Source organism: Homarus americanus, unplaced genomic scaffold (genome assembly GCF_018991925.1).
Source record: "Homarus americanus isolate GMGI-L3 unplaced genomic scaffold, GMGI_Hamer_2.0 scaffold50564, whole genome shotgun sequence".
Classification (NCBI taxonomy): domain Eukaryota; kingdom Metazoa; phylum Arthropoda; class Malacostraca; order Decapoda; family Nephropidae; genus Homarus; species Homarus americanus.
Genome location: NW_024715014.1, coordinates 1751247 through 1767498, shown reverse-complemented (window position 1 = coordinate 1767498; position 16252 = coordinate 1751247). Strand labels below are relative to the sequence as shown.

General features: G+C 44.0%; 1 protein-coding gene across 21 annotated transcripts in view; it reads left to right on the top strand.

Moving 5' to 3' along the window:
• Positions 1-16252, top strand: part of LOC121880142 (disintegrin and metalloproteinase domain-containing protein 11-like) — a 180416-nt gene that overhangs the window by 74192 nt on the left and 89972 nt on the right. For 18 of the 21 annotated variants that reach the window (XM_042387307.1, XM_042387230.1, XM_042387220.1 and 15 more), the window contains exons 2-3: positions 2326-2480; positions 13651-13695. In XM_042387307.1, coding sequence (XP_042243241.1) covers positions 2326-2480; positions 13651-13695 — 200 coding nt within the window. The remainder of the gene's footprint in view (positions 1-2325; positions 2481-13650; positions 13696-16252) is intronic. The other 3 variants (XM_042387282.1, XM_042387238.1, XM_042387299.1) reach the window with 3 other exon arrangements.

Sequence of the window (16252 nt, the reverse complement as noted above, 5' to 3'; positions counted from 1 at the left end):
AGAGAGAGAGAGAGAGAGAGAGAGAGAGAGAGAGAGAGAGAGAGAGAGAGAGAGGAAACGTTGAGTGAGAGTGGGTGGTAGTCATAGTAACGCAACCTACCACTACCGCCACCACCACCACCACCACCCACTTACTTACTTTGCTGTCACTCGGTATGACGATCATCCAGCTATGATACAATGATATGAGTTATTAGGGATGTCTCCTTCGTTGGTGAGCTCTGAGATGACTAAAGAGGCCGATACGGGATCGCAGAGTCGTTCACAGATGTTGCACATGTGGGGGGCTACATCTAGTGCGGGAGGGGCGGCGGCAGCGTCTTTCCGACGTTGGCGCTTGTCTGCCTCGGTTTGCAGTCGGGCTAACTCTAAAGTGTTGACACTTTCTCGTGTGGTGCTCCCCCAAGCGTTACGATGTGGAGTAATCGTCTCCCAGGTGAGGGGGTCGATTTGGCACTTTTCAGGTTTGTCTTAAGACTATCCTTATACCTTTTCAGTTGCCCGCCAGCGTTACGTTTATTATTCGTTAGGTGACTGTAAAGTAGCTGCTTTGGCAGTCTACTGTCGTCCATGCGGGTAACATGGCCAGTCCAACGTACTTGTTCATGGATAATGGTAGCCTCGATGTTCTTCCAGTTGGTGTCAGCGAGAATACTTGCATTTGTTCTCTTGTCTTCCCAGCGAACTCGGAGGATGGATCGAAGACTATGTTGGTGAAAGTTTTCAAATGTCTTGAGGTGCCTCCTGTATGTGATCCATGCCTCGCTGCTATATAGCAGGGTGGGGAGGACTACTGTAACTTTGTAGATAATTTCAGCTCCCTACAGTTTAAGACACGATTTCGGAGTCTGTCAAAGGCTTCAGATGCACATCTGATCCGATGCTGAATCTTTTCATCGATGTCTGCGGTGGTGGTCAGGTGGGAGCCGAGATACTGAAAGTGGGTAACATCAGAGAGGGTAGTACCGTTAAGCTGGAGGGATCGTGGAAGTGTGGCTGAACCAGGGGCAAGCTGAACGAGAATCTGAGTCTTATGTACATTTATCTCAAAGCCGAAGTGTGCATACGCATCTTTATAGGTAGTCAGGATCTCCTGTAGATCGCGTTCAGTGTGAGCGACAAGGGGTGAGGTCGTCTGCACACTGAAGTTCAGTAATGGAAGCTGCCGACACCTTTGTTCTTGCCTGGAGTCCATTTCTCCCTATGGTTCCCTGCCAAATGTCAGCATTTCTGTCAACTCTGGCATTGAAGTCACCAAGGAGCACAGCCTTATCTTCTCTGGGGATAAAGATTAACACTCTGTCGAGGTCGTCATAAAAGGCCTCCTTGGTATCATCCTCTACATCCAGTGTTGGGGCGTAGGCACTGATGAAGAAGGCATGACGTGAGTGATTCAGTGGGACTCGGGGCGCCATGAGGCGCTCGTTGATTCCATAGGCAGTTCAGTTAGCCTGTGAAGGATGCGTTGGCGGATGGCAAAGCCAACTCCATAAATACGGTTTCTCTCGGTTTCTCTCCTCAGCAGGCTTACCCTTCCAGAAGAAGGTACAGCCAGACCCCCGTTCTGTGAGTTGACCCTCGTCTGGGAGCCAGGACTCACTAATGGCTGCTATGTCGATGTTATACCTTGCCAGCTCTTTTGCCACAGGGGCAGTGCTTCTTTCAGGACGCTTATTTGTGCCAGTATCCAGAAGGGTCCTGACATTCCACGCAGTGACCATAAGAGGTTGTATAGTTTGTTTTTGTTTGGATCTGTGATTATGATTGCGTTTTCAACCGCATAAGGATGACCTTACTGCGTGCGGTTGCCCAGTCAGGCTTTGTTTAGGGCACCTTTTCTAGCCCCCTCCCAATGTGGGGTGTGCAGAGTGGCTCCTCGAAAAGGCTGTTCAGTCTCACAGACAGGACCGGATTGCACTGCTGCCAATATCCCAGTGCATAAACGACCATCTTATCTGTGCCGCCCATGTGGAGAGTTGTGACTAGAGACTCCCGGCGGTCATCTCTGCCTGTCCTCGTCACCACTCGTCCGTCGCCATAGGACTTTTACCACCACCCTCTTTGTGTAGGTCAGGTTAGGTAGAAATGTGTGCTGTTCTTGTGCTAAAATTTTATTAAATTCACCTTTTACATGTCAATTACGGGCTGTTTGTACCAAAAGTATAGACCAAGTTATTATACTTTATAAGTACACACAGACTTTCCACTGTGTGTGTGTGTGTGTGTGTGTGTGTGTGTGTGTGTGTGTGTGTGTGTGTTTACTGTATGTCCATGTAATAACCATAGCACGTGTAGAACTAACCATATCCTTCTTTCTCCCCCCTACAGGAGAGGTACGCCGGCTGCTCAACGAACACGCAGAAAACCAGCAATTCGTGTCTTCGCTGGAGTCCCAATTCTACCAGATCACTTACCCAGTTCAGCTTCAGCGGCATGGCAAGTCTCAGGGCATCTCCACACGTGACGCCAGCAAGATCACCGTGAGTACTATCTCGCTATCGTCTCGTTAATGTCTCTCTCTAATGTGTTTCTCTGGTGTTTGGCTCTTTCTTATCTCGTTAATGTCTCTTTATCGTCTCGCTGATGTTTTTGTCTCTATTTTCTCGCTGATGTTTCTCGTTAATGTCTCTCGCTGATGTGTTTCTCTGGTGTTTGGCTCTGTATTGTCTCGTTAATGTCTCTCGCTGATGTGTATGTCTCTTCAATGTCTCGCTGGTGTATTTGATCTCTTTATCGTCTCTCACTAATATCTCTCGCTCTTTCTCATCTCGTTAATATCTCTTGCTGATGTGTTAGTCTCTTTATTGTCTCATCAGTGTCTCTCGCTCTCGTTAATGTCTCGCTGTTTATCTTCAGCCTAATTTCTCTCGCTGATGTGGCTGTCTCTTTATTGTCTCGCTAATGTCTCTCAATTATCTCTCTTAAATATCTCTGTCTCCCCAGTGTTTCTTACGGGTTATATAGTTCAGAAGACAGAGAGACAGAAATTCTATATTAACATAAGTCTATCTCTTAGTCCTAGTTAAGAGAACATTCTCCCCACCACACCACTAGTTTCTCCCCACTACACCACCAGTTTCTCCCTACCACTACCAATTTCTCCCCACCACACCACTAGTTTCTCCCCACCACACCACCAGTTTCTCCCCACCACACCACCAGTTTCTCCCCACTACACCAGCAGTTTCTCCCCACCACTACCAGTTTCTCCCCACCACACCACCAGTTTCTCCCCACCACTCGTAAAACGTAGAGAACTTCCTTCCTCCGCTTGTGTGATCAATGAAAAATGGTCGAGGTACAAAGGCGTTGGTTGGCCCGTAACACAGTGGCCGGAAACAAGAGTAGTATCTCGCTAGAAAACGTCCGAGATTACAGTGCTCCCGGGCGAGGCATAACGTGTGAGTTATCGTACGGCTGGCAGGGGGGTGGGGTTGAGGGGGGAGGCTGCCTGGTTGAGTTATCATACAGCTGGTAGGAGGAGTAGGAACCTGGCATGGTGTAGGAGGAGGCCGGCTCTTTGATTTATCATACGGCTGGCAGGAGGGAGAGGTGGGGCAGTGTTGGGGGTGCAGCAGTGCAGGAAAAGGCCACCTCGTTGAGTTACCGTACGGCTGGTAAGAGAGGGAGAAGAGGTTGAGGGCAAGGGTGGGGGTGCACTGTCGTAGGGGGTGACCGTCTCGTAGAGTTATCGTATGGCTGCCAGGAGGAAGGTAGATAAGAGGAAGGGTTTGTGAGGGTGAGTAGGAGGGAGTTATCTTTCGAGGAGGAGAAGACCGCCTAAAGTTATCATACAACTAGTAATGGAGGACATGAGTGGGGGAGGAGGGAAGGGGGTCACTGATAGCCTCGTCGTTAACATACACAGGCTCTTAAGTTAACGTACTCTGGTTATATTTTGTCTTCATTTATTAGTTTTCTTCATATATAAACCCACGTTATCAGTCGCCCTAAACTACCTCTTTGGGCCGTGAGTGGTGAGAATATATTAACAAGACGAGAAAGGTAATAACAAGAATACGTGAGGTAATCTGGATGTTGGCAGCTCGGTGCAACAGCTGATAGGGGTGTGGGTATACGACAACTGGGTCATGTAAACAACCGTAGGATTGTAATGACGCGGATCACCTGAAGAAAGACATCCCAGCTTATTCCGCCTTAAGATTAGACACCCCAGCTTATTTTAGACATCCCAGCTTATTTCGCCTGAAGATTAGACACCACAGCTTATTGCACCAGAAGCTTAGACATACAGAACCAACTTATTTAACCTGAAGAGTAGACGCCTCAGCTTATATCACCTGATGATTAATTACCCTTATGCTACCTGGGAGGGTTAGGTGTGTGGGGTGGGGGTGGACGTATCCGAGTGAGAGGGGGGGATGGGGGTTTCCGAGTGTGTTGGGGGGCTGAGTGCATTAAAAGAGAGGTTTCTAAGTGCGTTGAGAGGAAATTTCCGAGTGTGTTGATAAGATAAGGTAACCTAATTCTACCCCCTCCTCCTCACCTCTCTCTCTCTCTCTCTCTCTCTCTCTCTCTCTCTCTCTCTCTCTCTCTCTCTCTCTCTCTCTCTCAACTCCTACCCTCTCCCTCCTCTCCTCCAATAAGAAGGGAGATGAGAGGGAAGCCGATAAGAGGGGAGATAGAGAGGGGAAGCCGATAAGAGAGGAGATAGAGAAGGGAAGCCGATAAGAGGGGAGCCGATAAGAGGGTAGATAGAGAAGGGAGATGAGAGGAAGACCGATAAGAAGAGGAAGAGGAGAAAATTGAATGAGGGGAGAAAGAGACGTAAGTAAATAAATATGGAAGAAGGGAAAATAAGGGAAAGAATCGAAAAATAAGTGAAAGAATAGGAAAATGAGAGGAGAAAAGGGGTAAAATAGGAAAAGGAATAGATAAAAAAATAGGGAAATAAGTGAAGGAATAGGAAAAAAATGGTATATATTCAGTTTTGGGGGAAATTGTCAGCAAAGATTAATTCATTGAGGAAAATATGGTTCGTCATCACAGACTCTGGAAGGAAGAGAAGAGTCAGCACTGAGTAACAAAGAAGAAGAAGAAAGAAGAAGAAGAAGAAGAAGAAGAAGAAGAAGAAGAAGATAGATGAAGACAGAAGCAAGATGGTGACTTATAGAGGAGAGTTGGACACTGATTGTGATGTGTGGGGGGGTCAGGTGAAGTGACATAGATAGATAGATAGATAGTGAGACAGACAGACAGACAGACAGACAGACAGACAGACAGTTTCACGAATAATACACTGGTTGGTGATGATGACTGGCAAATCAGTTGACCAAACAGCTGAAATTATTCGATAATTTGTCAACAAAACCAACAAATGACGTGATTGGCTGTCATGAGAGAGCTTGTTTCTGATTGGCCGGTTGACTGGTGGCCGCAGTTAATGAGTAATTAATACACTGACAGATTGGCTGATTGGTCGACTGATATGTTAATGATTCGGTAAATGAGAAAACGGGGGATAATAAATCTCTCTCTCTCTCTCTCTCTCTCTCTCTCTCTCTCTCTCTCTCTCTCTCTCTCTCTCTCTCTCTCTCTCTCTCTCTCTCTCTCTCTCTCTCTCTCTCTCTCTCTAACATACAGCAAGAGTTCATTTTCAGTAAAGAGGTCAACACCATTCATCTCTACCGTGTGTGTAATAATAATAATAATAATAATAATTAACGGTTTATTGAAAGAGCTTGGCAGCCAGAAGGCTGAAAATATACAGTTACATATTTGGGGAATGGGTTACGAATTACAAATAATATACAAGTGACATAAGTGACACAAATAAGACATATAGTAACTTAGATGGGGATCAGCTCAAAATACAGTTCATTTCAACATAGTGACAGTGTAGGGAGCAGTGTTTACTGGGAGTGAATACACTGATTTATTACATGTTATTGATAATTTTTACAATGGTTGGGACTGGGCTGTTCTTATAGCGATCAGTTCGTGCACGTATGGGCTGGATGCGGTTGTGGTGTCGAACAGCAATTCTCGGACAGGGGATCTCAGGTGGTAGTAGGGGCCGGTGTCGGGGATGGTGTAGAAGCTTCTTACCAAATTTGCAGATGAGGCCGTGGTGATGGTCAGTGAGAGTCGAAAGGGTCAGTGTGTTGAGCGCTTCTTGATATGTGGAGTAGGAAGGGGAGAGAATAATCTTGCATGCCCTCTTTTGCACTTTTTCTAGGTGTTTACGTTGTGTGGCATTTAGGGAGGAAGACCAGGTGGGGGAGGCATAGGTGAGCTTGGGAAGTATGAATGTTGTGTATACACTGAGGAGCTCGTGTGCGGGAACTCCGAGGGACTTGAGTCGGCGGAGGAGGTGGAGACGGAAACTGGAGGATTTGACAACTTCACTGACGTGTGGTTTCCAATTTAGTTTGTTGTCTATGGTGACGCCGAGGAGCTTCGTGGAATCTACAACCTGGAGTGTGTTCGGACCTAGGGTAATGGAAGGAGGTGGGACAATGTCGGAGGAGAGGTTGATGTGCATAACCATTGTCTTGGTATGGTTGATGGTGACATGGTTGTTGGTGGCCCAGTTTTGGAGACTGTTCAATAAATCCTGAAGGGCGGTATAGTTGGGAGCGGAATTGTTGACGCTGATCCCAATGGTGGAGTCGTCGACATATTTCCAGCGAGCAGGGGCTTCTCTTAGGGCATCATTGATGAGCATAAGGAAGCAGAGTGGTCCCATCTTGGTGCCTTGGGGGACGCCACAGGTGAGTGACTGAAAGGTGGAGACAGCCCCTCGGAAGCGTACAGCTTGGCGTCGGTCACTGAGGAAGTCTGTAAGCCATGGTATGAGACTTCTCCGAAGCCCGAGGTCAATAGCTTTGTTTATGATTATATTGTGGTCGACTAGGTCGAACGCTTTAGTGAAATCAATGAAGGCGACAGCTACAGACGTTTTTCGTTTCTCGAGATGGCGGTATATGTAATCGAGAAAGCTGACAAGACAGTGAGTGGTGGAGGAAGTTTTCATGTTGCCAAATTGCTGAGGGTCTACGACTCCTGCAATATCAGCATAAGCCCAGTCAAACACAAAACTTTCACAGATTAGGCTGGGTATTGGGGTGATTGCAATAGGTCGTAGCTGATTTAAGGATTGTGGGCTGGTTGACTTGGGCACTGGTGATACATAAGAGGTCTTCCAGTCAGCTGGGCATCTGGCTTGACTGAGAGAAGCATTGATGATGGAGCAGAGGGGTTTAGCAAGCTCCGGGGAGAACTCCTTGAATAGTTTCATTGGTAAGTCAATGGGGGTGGTAGAGCGTTTTAATTTTAGTTTGTCCAGGCGTTTTGCTACGTCAAATTCCTCTACTAAGTCAGTGGGAAGGGGGGCTGGTAGGTAAGCAGGGAGTGTGGTTGTGTGTGTGTGTGTGTGTGTGTGTGTGTGTGTGTGTGTGTGTGTGTGTGTGTGTGTGTGTGTGTGTGTGTGTTTTACCTGCAACAGATCTAAATAATTGCAGCAGAGTACCAGAGAATTTAGGTAAATATAACAAATTTAAGCACACACACGAAACTATGACAGCTGAGGGGCAGGAAGGGGGGGAGGGGGCACTCACTCTCAAACGCTTCTCATACGGCTTAACAAGCACTCACTGAAGACCTCGGGACAAGACACAGCCAACCCACCCCTCACCTAAGGCCGGAAAACACCCTCTTAACCCCTTCAAGATCCGACCATGTGTTCTCAGGCGGTGTGAACTAACCCAGTCCGCCTCCCTTCCATTCCTAACTCTAATTGAGCCAATAAGTCACTCCGGGTAAGCGTGTCTGAAACCCCGCAGACATGGGATTCCAGCCGATTCCAACCCGCTGAGAATGGCGTGACCGAAGCCGTGGCCGCGTGAGGGATGACAGGCATTCGGATGGTTTGTTGACATGATGTTCGGTGACAGTGGAAGATGGCGGCGGAAGTCTGATCGTGTAAAGGATTAGTCCCTGAGTTTCTTCTGTTAGTTCATGGTGACACACACACTCACACACACACACACACACACACACACACACTCGTTTTATTCCCCAGATTATCCACTTCAACAATCATCTTCCATCATGTCTTTCCTCCTTTTCTCCTCTTCCATTCCTGTTCATTTCTCCCATTCCTCCATTCTGTCTTCCTTTATACGTTCTCCTCCACCTCATCCCTTCCTCTTTCTTCTTCCTCTTCCTCCTCTTCCCACCTCCACCTCTTCACCCCCCTCTTTCTTCTTCCTTCACTTCTTTCCTTCCACTAAACCCGCTTCTTCCTCTACTTCCTTCTCCTCTTCCCTCCTTCTCTCCTTTATATAAATTTTTCTTCGTCTTTATCTGTTTGGATTAAATTAAATTAATATGACAAGTGTGTGTGTGTGTGTGTGTGTGTGCCTTTCGAAACAATGACATAGGCCTAAACACACACACACACACACACCCATACACACACACACACACACACACACAGGTAGAATGTATAACATTATATCCTCCTCCCCCCTCCACCACAAAAAAACACAAATAATCAACTAAAAACAAATCTCACATTTACTTAAGTATACCCTGCCTGTCGTCTCCAACCTTCCACAGAAAACGTGATCATCCTAGACATGTCCGGCGTTCAAATACATCCCTATATCATTATATCTATTTATATATCCACAAAATATAAGCGTGAGGCAGTATGTCATAATATATCTCTCAGAATAATATGTTGAGCCTTGTAATATGTCATAATATGTCCTGGGTATAATGTGGAATGTTCAAGGATTTTACAGGGGAAAATATTATGGAGGGGGTAAATGAAAGGGAACTGTGGTATATTATGTGGTAGGGCCTTCTTTTTCTTCTTTTCTTTCACTATCATCATCACCACACACCACCACCACCACACCACCACACACCATCACCACATCATCACCACCACCACACACCACCACCACACACCTCCACACACACCACACCACACACACCACCACCCTCCACCACACACCACCACCACACACCACACCACACACCACCCACCACCACCACACACCACCACCACCACCACCACCACCACACACCACCACACACACACACACACCACACCACCACCACACACCCCACCACACACCATCACCACCACCACACCACCACCACACACCACCACCACACACACCACCACCACACACCACCACACACACACCACACACCATCCCCCACCACCACACCATCACCACCACCACACACCATCACCACCACACACCATCACCACCACCACACACCACACACCACACACCATCACACCACCACCACCACACACCACCACACACCATCACCACACACCACCACCACCACACACCATCACCACCACCACCACCACCACACCACACACCACCACCACACACACACACACACACCACCACACCACACACACCATCACCACCACCACACACCACCACACACCACACACCACCACCACACACCACCCCACCCACACACACCACCACCACACCACCACACACCATCACCACCACCACCACCACCACACACACCACCACCACACACCATCCCACCACCACACCACCACACACCACCACACACCACCACACACCACACCACCACACACACCACCACACACACCATCACCACCACCACACACCACACACACCATCACCACCACCACACCACCACCACCACCACCACACACACCACCACACACCACCCCACCATCACCACACCCCACCACTACTATCACCACCAGAGGTTTGTCCAAAGCGTTATAAATATTTTTCTCATGTGCAACAATTCACAAACTTTCCTCCTCTCCCCCTTGTCTCCCCCTCCTCCTCCCCACTATCTTCCTCACACCACCTCCCCAACACCACCTTCTCCCCCTCCTCCTCCCTACCTCCTCCTGTTCCTTATCACCTTCCCCTCCTCCCCACTATCTTCCTCACACCACCTCCCCAACACCACCTTCTCCCCCTCCTCCTCCCTACCTCCTCCTGTTCCTTATCACCTTCCCCTCCTCTTCCCTACCTTCCCCTCCTCCCTAACACCTTCCTCACGCGTGTATGTTATGTTGTGCAGGACGACGGGGGAGGAAGGAAAGAGGAGAGGTAGGCAGAGAGGGGAGGAGAAAGGGAGACATTGAGAGAAGGAAAGAAGGAGGAAGAAGGAGGTAGGTAAGGAGGTAGGGAGGGAGGGGTGTATACTATGTCAGGGTTGGCGGCAGGTACACCTTAAAGCAGAACTCGTAACCTTGTTGATGACCTGTGTGTGTGTGTGTGTGTGTGTGTGTGTGTGTGTGTGTGTGTGTGTGTGTGTGTGTGTGTGTGTGTGTGTGTGTGTGTCGGTCGGCCTCCTGGTCACCCCCAGAACCTCCTCTCTTGTTATTCACCTTACTTCCTACGCCTTGGCTCTCTTCTTTCTGTCCTTTCTTTCCCTTATTCTTTCCCTTCCATCATCCCCCCCCTCGTCTCATTTCTCTTCCATCTTCCTCTCCCTCCCTCCCTCTTCAATTTCAACGTCTCAATATCCACCATCTATTCTTTCAAAACTCTTATCTCTCTATCTCTCCCTTCCTCCTTCTCTCCCTCAAACATGTATAGAAACACGTAGGACTCCACAAAACAAAAACGAAAGACAGGAGAAATGAAATGGTCTGGGAGTAAGGGAGACAGTGTTCTGATAGGTGATGGATGACCCCGGCAGCATTATGTACGAGAGTTTGGCCTGGACAGACACCTTGTTTATCATGTGTGCTGCACTGCCACGGGGTATAGCTAACCTCTTGTCTTGTCCATATCTTACAACAATATTTTAGTAGTAGTAGTAGTAGTAGTAGTAGTAGTAGTAGTAGTAGAATTATTATTATTTTATTATTATTATTATTATTATTATTATTATTATTGTTAAAATTATTATTACTACACTTGAAGGACAAACAGATAAATAGGCTTATCTCTATCAGTTTCTCTTTTGTTCCTGATCTCAGTCTCTCGGCTTCCTAAGATCTTAATTTCAGCTCCTAATCTCAATATTCTGTGTGATCATAATCTCACTGTCTGGTTTCTCTGATCTTACTATATCAAACTCTAATCTCATTGTCTTGCTTATGTTGCCCTAATCTCAGTGTCTAAAGTCTGTTGATCCTAGTCTCATTTGTCTTCTTGTGTTTCATCTTGTCTCAGTGGTCATTCCTGATCTCACTGTTATGATTCTGCTCTCATTTCTTAGGCTCATTTGTGTATTCCTTTGATCCTAATCTCTCTGGTGGATTCACATGCACTAATCTCAGTGTTCAATGTAACTTTCTCAAAGTCAGACTGAACTATTTCCCAATCTCAGTGTTCATGGCACTTTATACAGTCCCTAATCTCAGTCTGTATGAGTGTATGGACGTATTTTAATAATCCCTAATCTCAGTGCTGGGTTTCTGTGCTCCTAATCTCAACATAAATGACTCACAATTGGCTATAAATTTTCTTAAGTTAGGCTCTGAATCAGGGTAAGGTTTTCATTTTCTTTGTTTGTCTTTGAAAACCGTTTTCTATGACTAAATAATACCGTTTTCTCTGATGTTTTCTTAATGCTGTTTTCTATGGCTATATTAAGGAGGTTTTCTATGGTTTGTTTGGTCTTTATTCCATATTTTCTGTAAACAATAATTCTTTTATATCGTAATATTTGCTGCTGTTGTGTCGTTTTCTTTAATTATTCTTGTTTTCAGTAATGTTTGTGGAATTATTTGTCACCTTTGTGTTTATGAAGAAAGTGGTGTTTTTTTTATGATAGGGTGTGTGTGTGTGTGTGTGTGTGTGTGTGTAATATTAAATACAATAATAATAATACACAAAAAAAAAAAAAAAAAAAAATAATAATAATAATAATAATAATAATAATAATAACAATAACAACAATAAACTGAAATATAAAAAAATACCAAAATAATTCAAATCTAATATATAATGCCAAGGGAGGTGGGTCATTTCACAAGGAAATTTCAGCACAGTTACAATACAGAAGTGAGTGTGTCAAGGAGTGAACACACAAGTTATATACGAGTTCTTGATGATTTATATAATGGGAAGGTGTGTGTGTGTCAACACCTGCATTCAAATATTTCTCTAACACACCTAAATATTTCTCTCCATGTTTGCTATGATGTTAAAATACACACACACACACACACACACACACACACACACACACACACACACACACACACATGTACACCTATGGACAAAATTCTCTGGACACTTGAGGTCAATATCTGGTCACCATCTACTTGACCTTGATTGACCTTTATGTTAGAGTGTGTGTTTATTTATATTTATTTGACCCACAAGGAGATATTTATGTGTCCAGAAATTAATGATTGAAACTGTACACAACAAACACATGAACAGCTGACAAACAAAACATAAACAGCTGACATAAACAAAACATGAACAGCTGACATAAACAAAACAAGAAAAGCTGACACAAACAAAACATAAACAGCTGACATAAACAAAACATAAACAGCTGACATAAACAAAACATGAACAGCTGACATAAACAAAACATAAACAGCTGACATAAACAAAACATGAACAGCTGACATAAACAAAACATAAACAGCTGACATAAACAAAACATGAACAGCTGACATAAACAAAACATGAACAGCTGACATAAACAAAACAAGAAAAGCTGACACAAACAAAACATAAACAGCTGACATAAACAAAACATGAACAGCTGACATAAACAAAACATGAACAGCTGACATAAACAAAACATAAACAGCTGACATAAACAAAACATGAACAGCTGACATAAACAAAACATGAACAGCTGACATAAACAAAACATAAACAGCTGACATAAGGTAAAATATAAACAGCTGATATAAATGAAACATAAAACAGCTGACACATAAACAAACATGTGAACAGCTGACATAAACAAAATATGAACAGTTGATATATAAATAAAAACAAGAAAAGCTGGGATATTGAAAACAAAACATAAAATAGCTGACATAAATAAAACATGAACAGTCGACATAAAACAAAACATGAACAGCTGACATAAATAAAAACATATAAACAGTTGACATATAAGCAAACATAAAATGAAGGACATAAACAAAACAAGAAAAGCTGACACAAACAAAACATAAACAGCTGACATAAACAAATCAAGAAAAGCTGACATAAACAAAACATAAACAGCTGACATAAACAAAACATAAACAGCTGACATAAACAAAACATGAACAGCTGACATAAACAAAACATAAACAGCTGACATAAACAAAACATGAACAGCTGACATAAACAAAACATGAACAGCTGACATAAACAAAACATGAACAGCTGACATAAACAAAACATAAACAGCTGACATAAACAAAACATAAACAGCTGACATAAACAAAACATGAACAGCTGACATAAACAAAACATAAACAGCTGACATAAACAAAACATAAACAGCTGACATAAACAAAACATGAACAGCTGACACAAACAAAACATAAACAGCTGACATAAACAAAACAAGAAAAGCTGACACAAACAAAACATGAACAGCTGACATAAACAAAACAAGAACAGAATAATTTACGTAAGTTCTCCCGATGTTATTATTTATCCCATACTCCGTTTTCTTTTTCGTTCTTAGGCCGAGGTATGGAAGGGAGCGGGCGATAGCCAGGTAAAAGTACAGGTGATTTGTTGTGTTGTGTTGTGTGTTTTTCCTCTCTATTTTGTCTTTATTTCTCTCCATTTCTTTTATCTCTATCTCTCCTCACCTACTCTTATGTGTAAGTCTCTCTTCTCCTCTCATTTTGTCTTTATTTTCCATTTTTCTTTTATCTCTATTCTCTCTAACTATTTATCTACTCTCTGTGTATAAGTCTCTCTATTTTGTCTCTATTTCTCTCCATTTTCTCTCTCTCTAACGTGTCTCCATTTCCGGTTTAATATTCTCTTTTTTTCGGCTGAACTTTTTCCAATTCTGGTTAATATTTCTTGCTTCCGGCTTAACTTTCTTCTTATCCGACTTAACTCTTCATTACCTATTTAACTATCTCTGTTTCCGGCTGTATGTTATAATTTTCCGGTTAATCTTTGACTTCCGGTTAAATTATCTCTGTATCCAGTTTCTACTTCCTGCATATCCGGTTTATTTCTGCATTTCCGGTTTAAATGTGTTTGTTTGTTTGTTTGTTTGTTTGTTTGTCTTTTAATATCCGGTTGAAATTCTTGTATTTCCGGCTAAACATTCCTTTTATCTAGTTTATTTCCTTCTGAACCTTTCTTATATACGGTTTATTTCAAGCTAAACCTTCCTTATATCCAGTCATACTTCCGGCTAAAATCTCCATGTATCCGGCCAAAACCTTTCTCATATCCGGCTAAACCTTCCTTATATCCGGTCTACTTCCTGCTAAACCTTCCTTATATCCGGCTAAACCAGTCTTATGACCGGTCTAATTCCTGCTAAACCGTCCTTATATCCGGTCTACTTCTGGCTAAAACTTTTCCTTTATTTCCGGTTTAAATCTGTATGTGTATGTATAAATGTATATACATATAAACTGTTTGTATTGCTGATGTATGTATTATATGTATATGCCGGCTACATACAGTATACATGTCGGTGTATTAATCACTCATGGTTGTATTTTCTGATGTATTATGTATTTGTGGTTATTTTGTATATTCATGATTTATTGAATTGTATGGGTGTGTGTATGTCCAGGGTTGTTAGTGTAAGTATATAATGGTCTTTAGTACACACACACACACACACACACACAAACACACACACACACACACACACATTACTATAGATGGTGGTGACGTTAAATTTTATGAGCCTGAGAGAATCCCGGTTCAGACAGACAGACAGACAGACATACAGACAGAATCTACCTAGATACGTTCCTTAACCTAACCTAACCTTATATTTTGCTGGGAGAAGATTTTTTGGCGGGAGAAGATGGATATTTTTTGGTAGGAGAAGAAGGCTATTTTTGGCGGGAGATGGCGGAGAAGACGGCGGGAGGAGATGTAGACAATTTACCCACAACTGGCCGACCTACCTGTCCTGTGACCGGCCATAATTCACCAGACACGCCCAAGGATCTCTATCCACTTGGCAGGATGCTCCTTTATTCATGATATAACCCGGCAGGATCCCCGACAGGAGAGGTGGACGCCGGAGATCAGCTCACACTCTCGCTCTAGTAAAATTCCCGCCAAAAAATATCAGCTGATACTTTTGGCGGGAAATGGACCACACAGGCAGTCGTGGATGTAAACAAAGTCTGTTTTTATACCAGGATGACCGTGGACATGTAGATAGGTGTGTGTTTTTATTCCAGGATGCTTGTGGGTCATGTAAGTATATACGTGTGTGTGTGTGTGTGTGTGTGTGTGTGTGTGTGTGTGTGTGTGTGTGTGTTATAAGTGTATGTAAACAAACCACTTTAAACTATAACTTTAAGAGCTTTTAAACCTTCACCTCACACCCATTATATCTTTTGTATGTATCCACCACACGTGTCATGGGTCAAGTGTTTTGTTAGAGCCGCCCGCACCCTTTTAGCCGCATGTATCTCACGGGTGATGGGCCGCAGCCGCAGTCTAGCGCCTCTCACTGGTGACGTCATCGCCCATTTACTTTAATGCCTTTACCCGTCTTGATAAAATGGTCCGTCACACTTAATGTCTTTGTCTGTGTTTGTTTTAAATTGTGATATCTCTCTCTCTCTCTCTCTCTCTCTCTCTCTCTCTCTCTCTCTCTCTCTCTCTCTTTCTCCATCTATGGAAAATGAAAGTGGAAGAGATACAAAGAAAGAAATAAGACATAAACACATACATACAAACATACATACATACATACATACATACATACATACATACATACATACATACATACATCCAGTACATGTGTAGATAATAATAATAATGGTTGCCCCTCGTGCAACGAGGATGGCCGGCCCAAGGGCCACCTATAGGTTTGAATTTGTTTAAGGTGTAGAAGGTGTCGCCAACACAACAACCACACCCTGAGTTAACGAGCTGCATGACCCAGTGTCAAGGAATAGTCCGAGAAAACCGGACAACTGCACTAGCTAACCATTAACCCGGAATACGATCCGTAATTACTGCTGGGTAGACAGAGGCAAATCGCGTAAAGAAACTTGCTCATAATTTCGCCCTGCCCGGGGATCGAACCCGGGTCCTCTTGCTTGCGAGGCGAGCATGCTGACCAT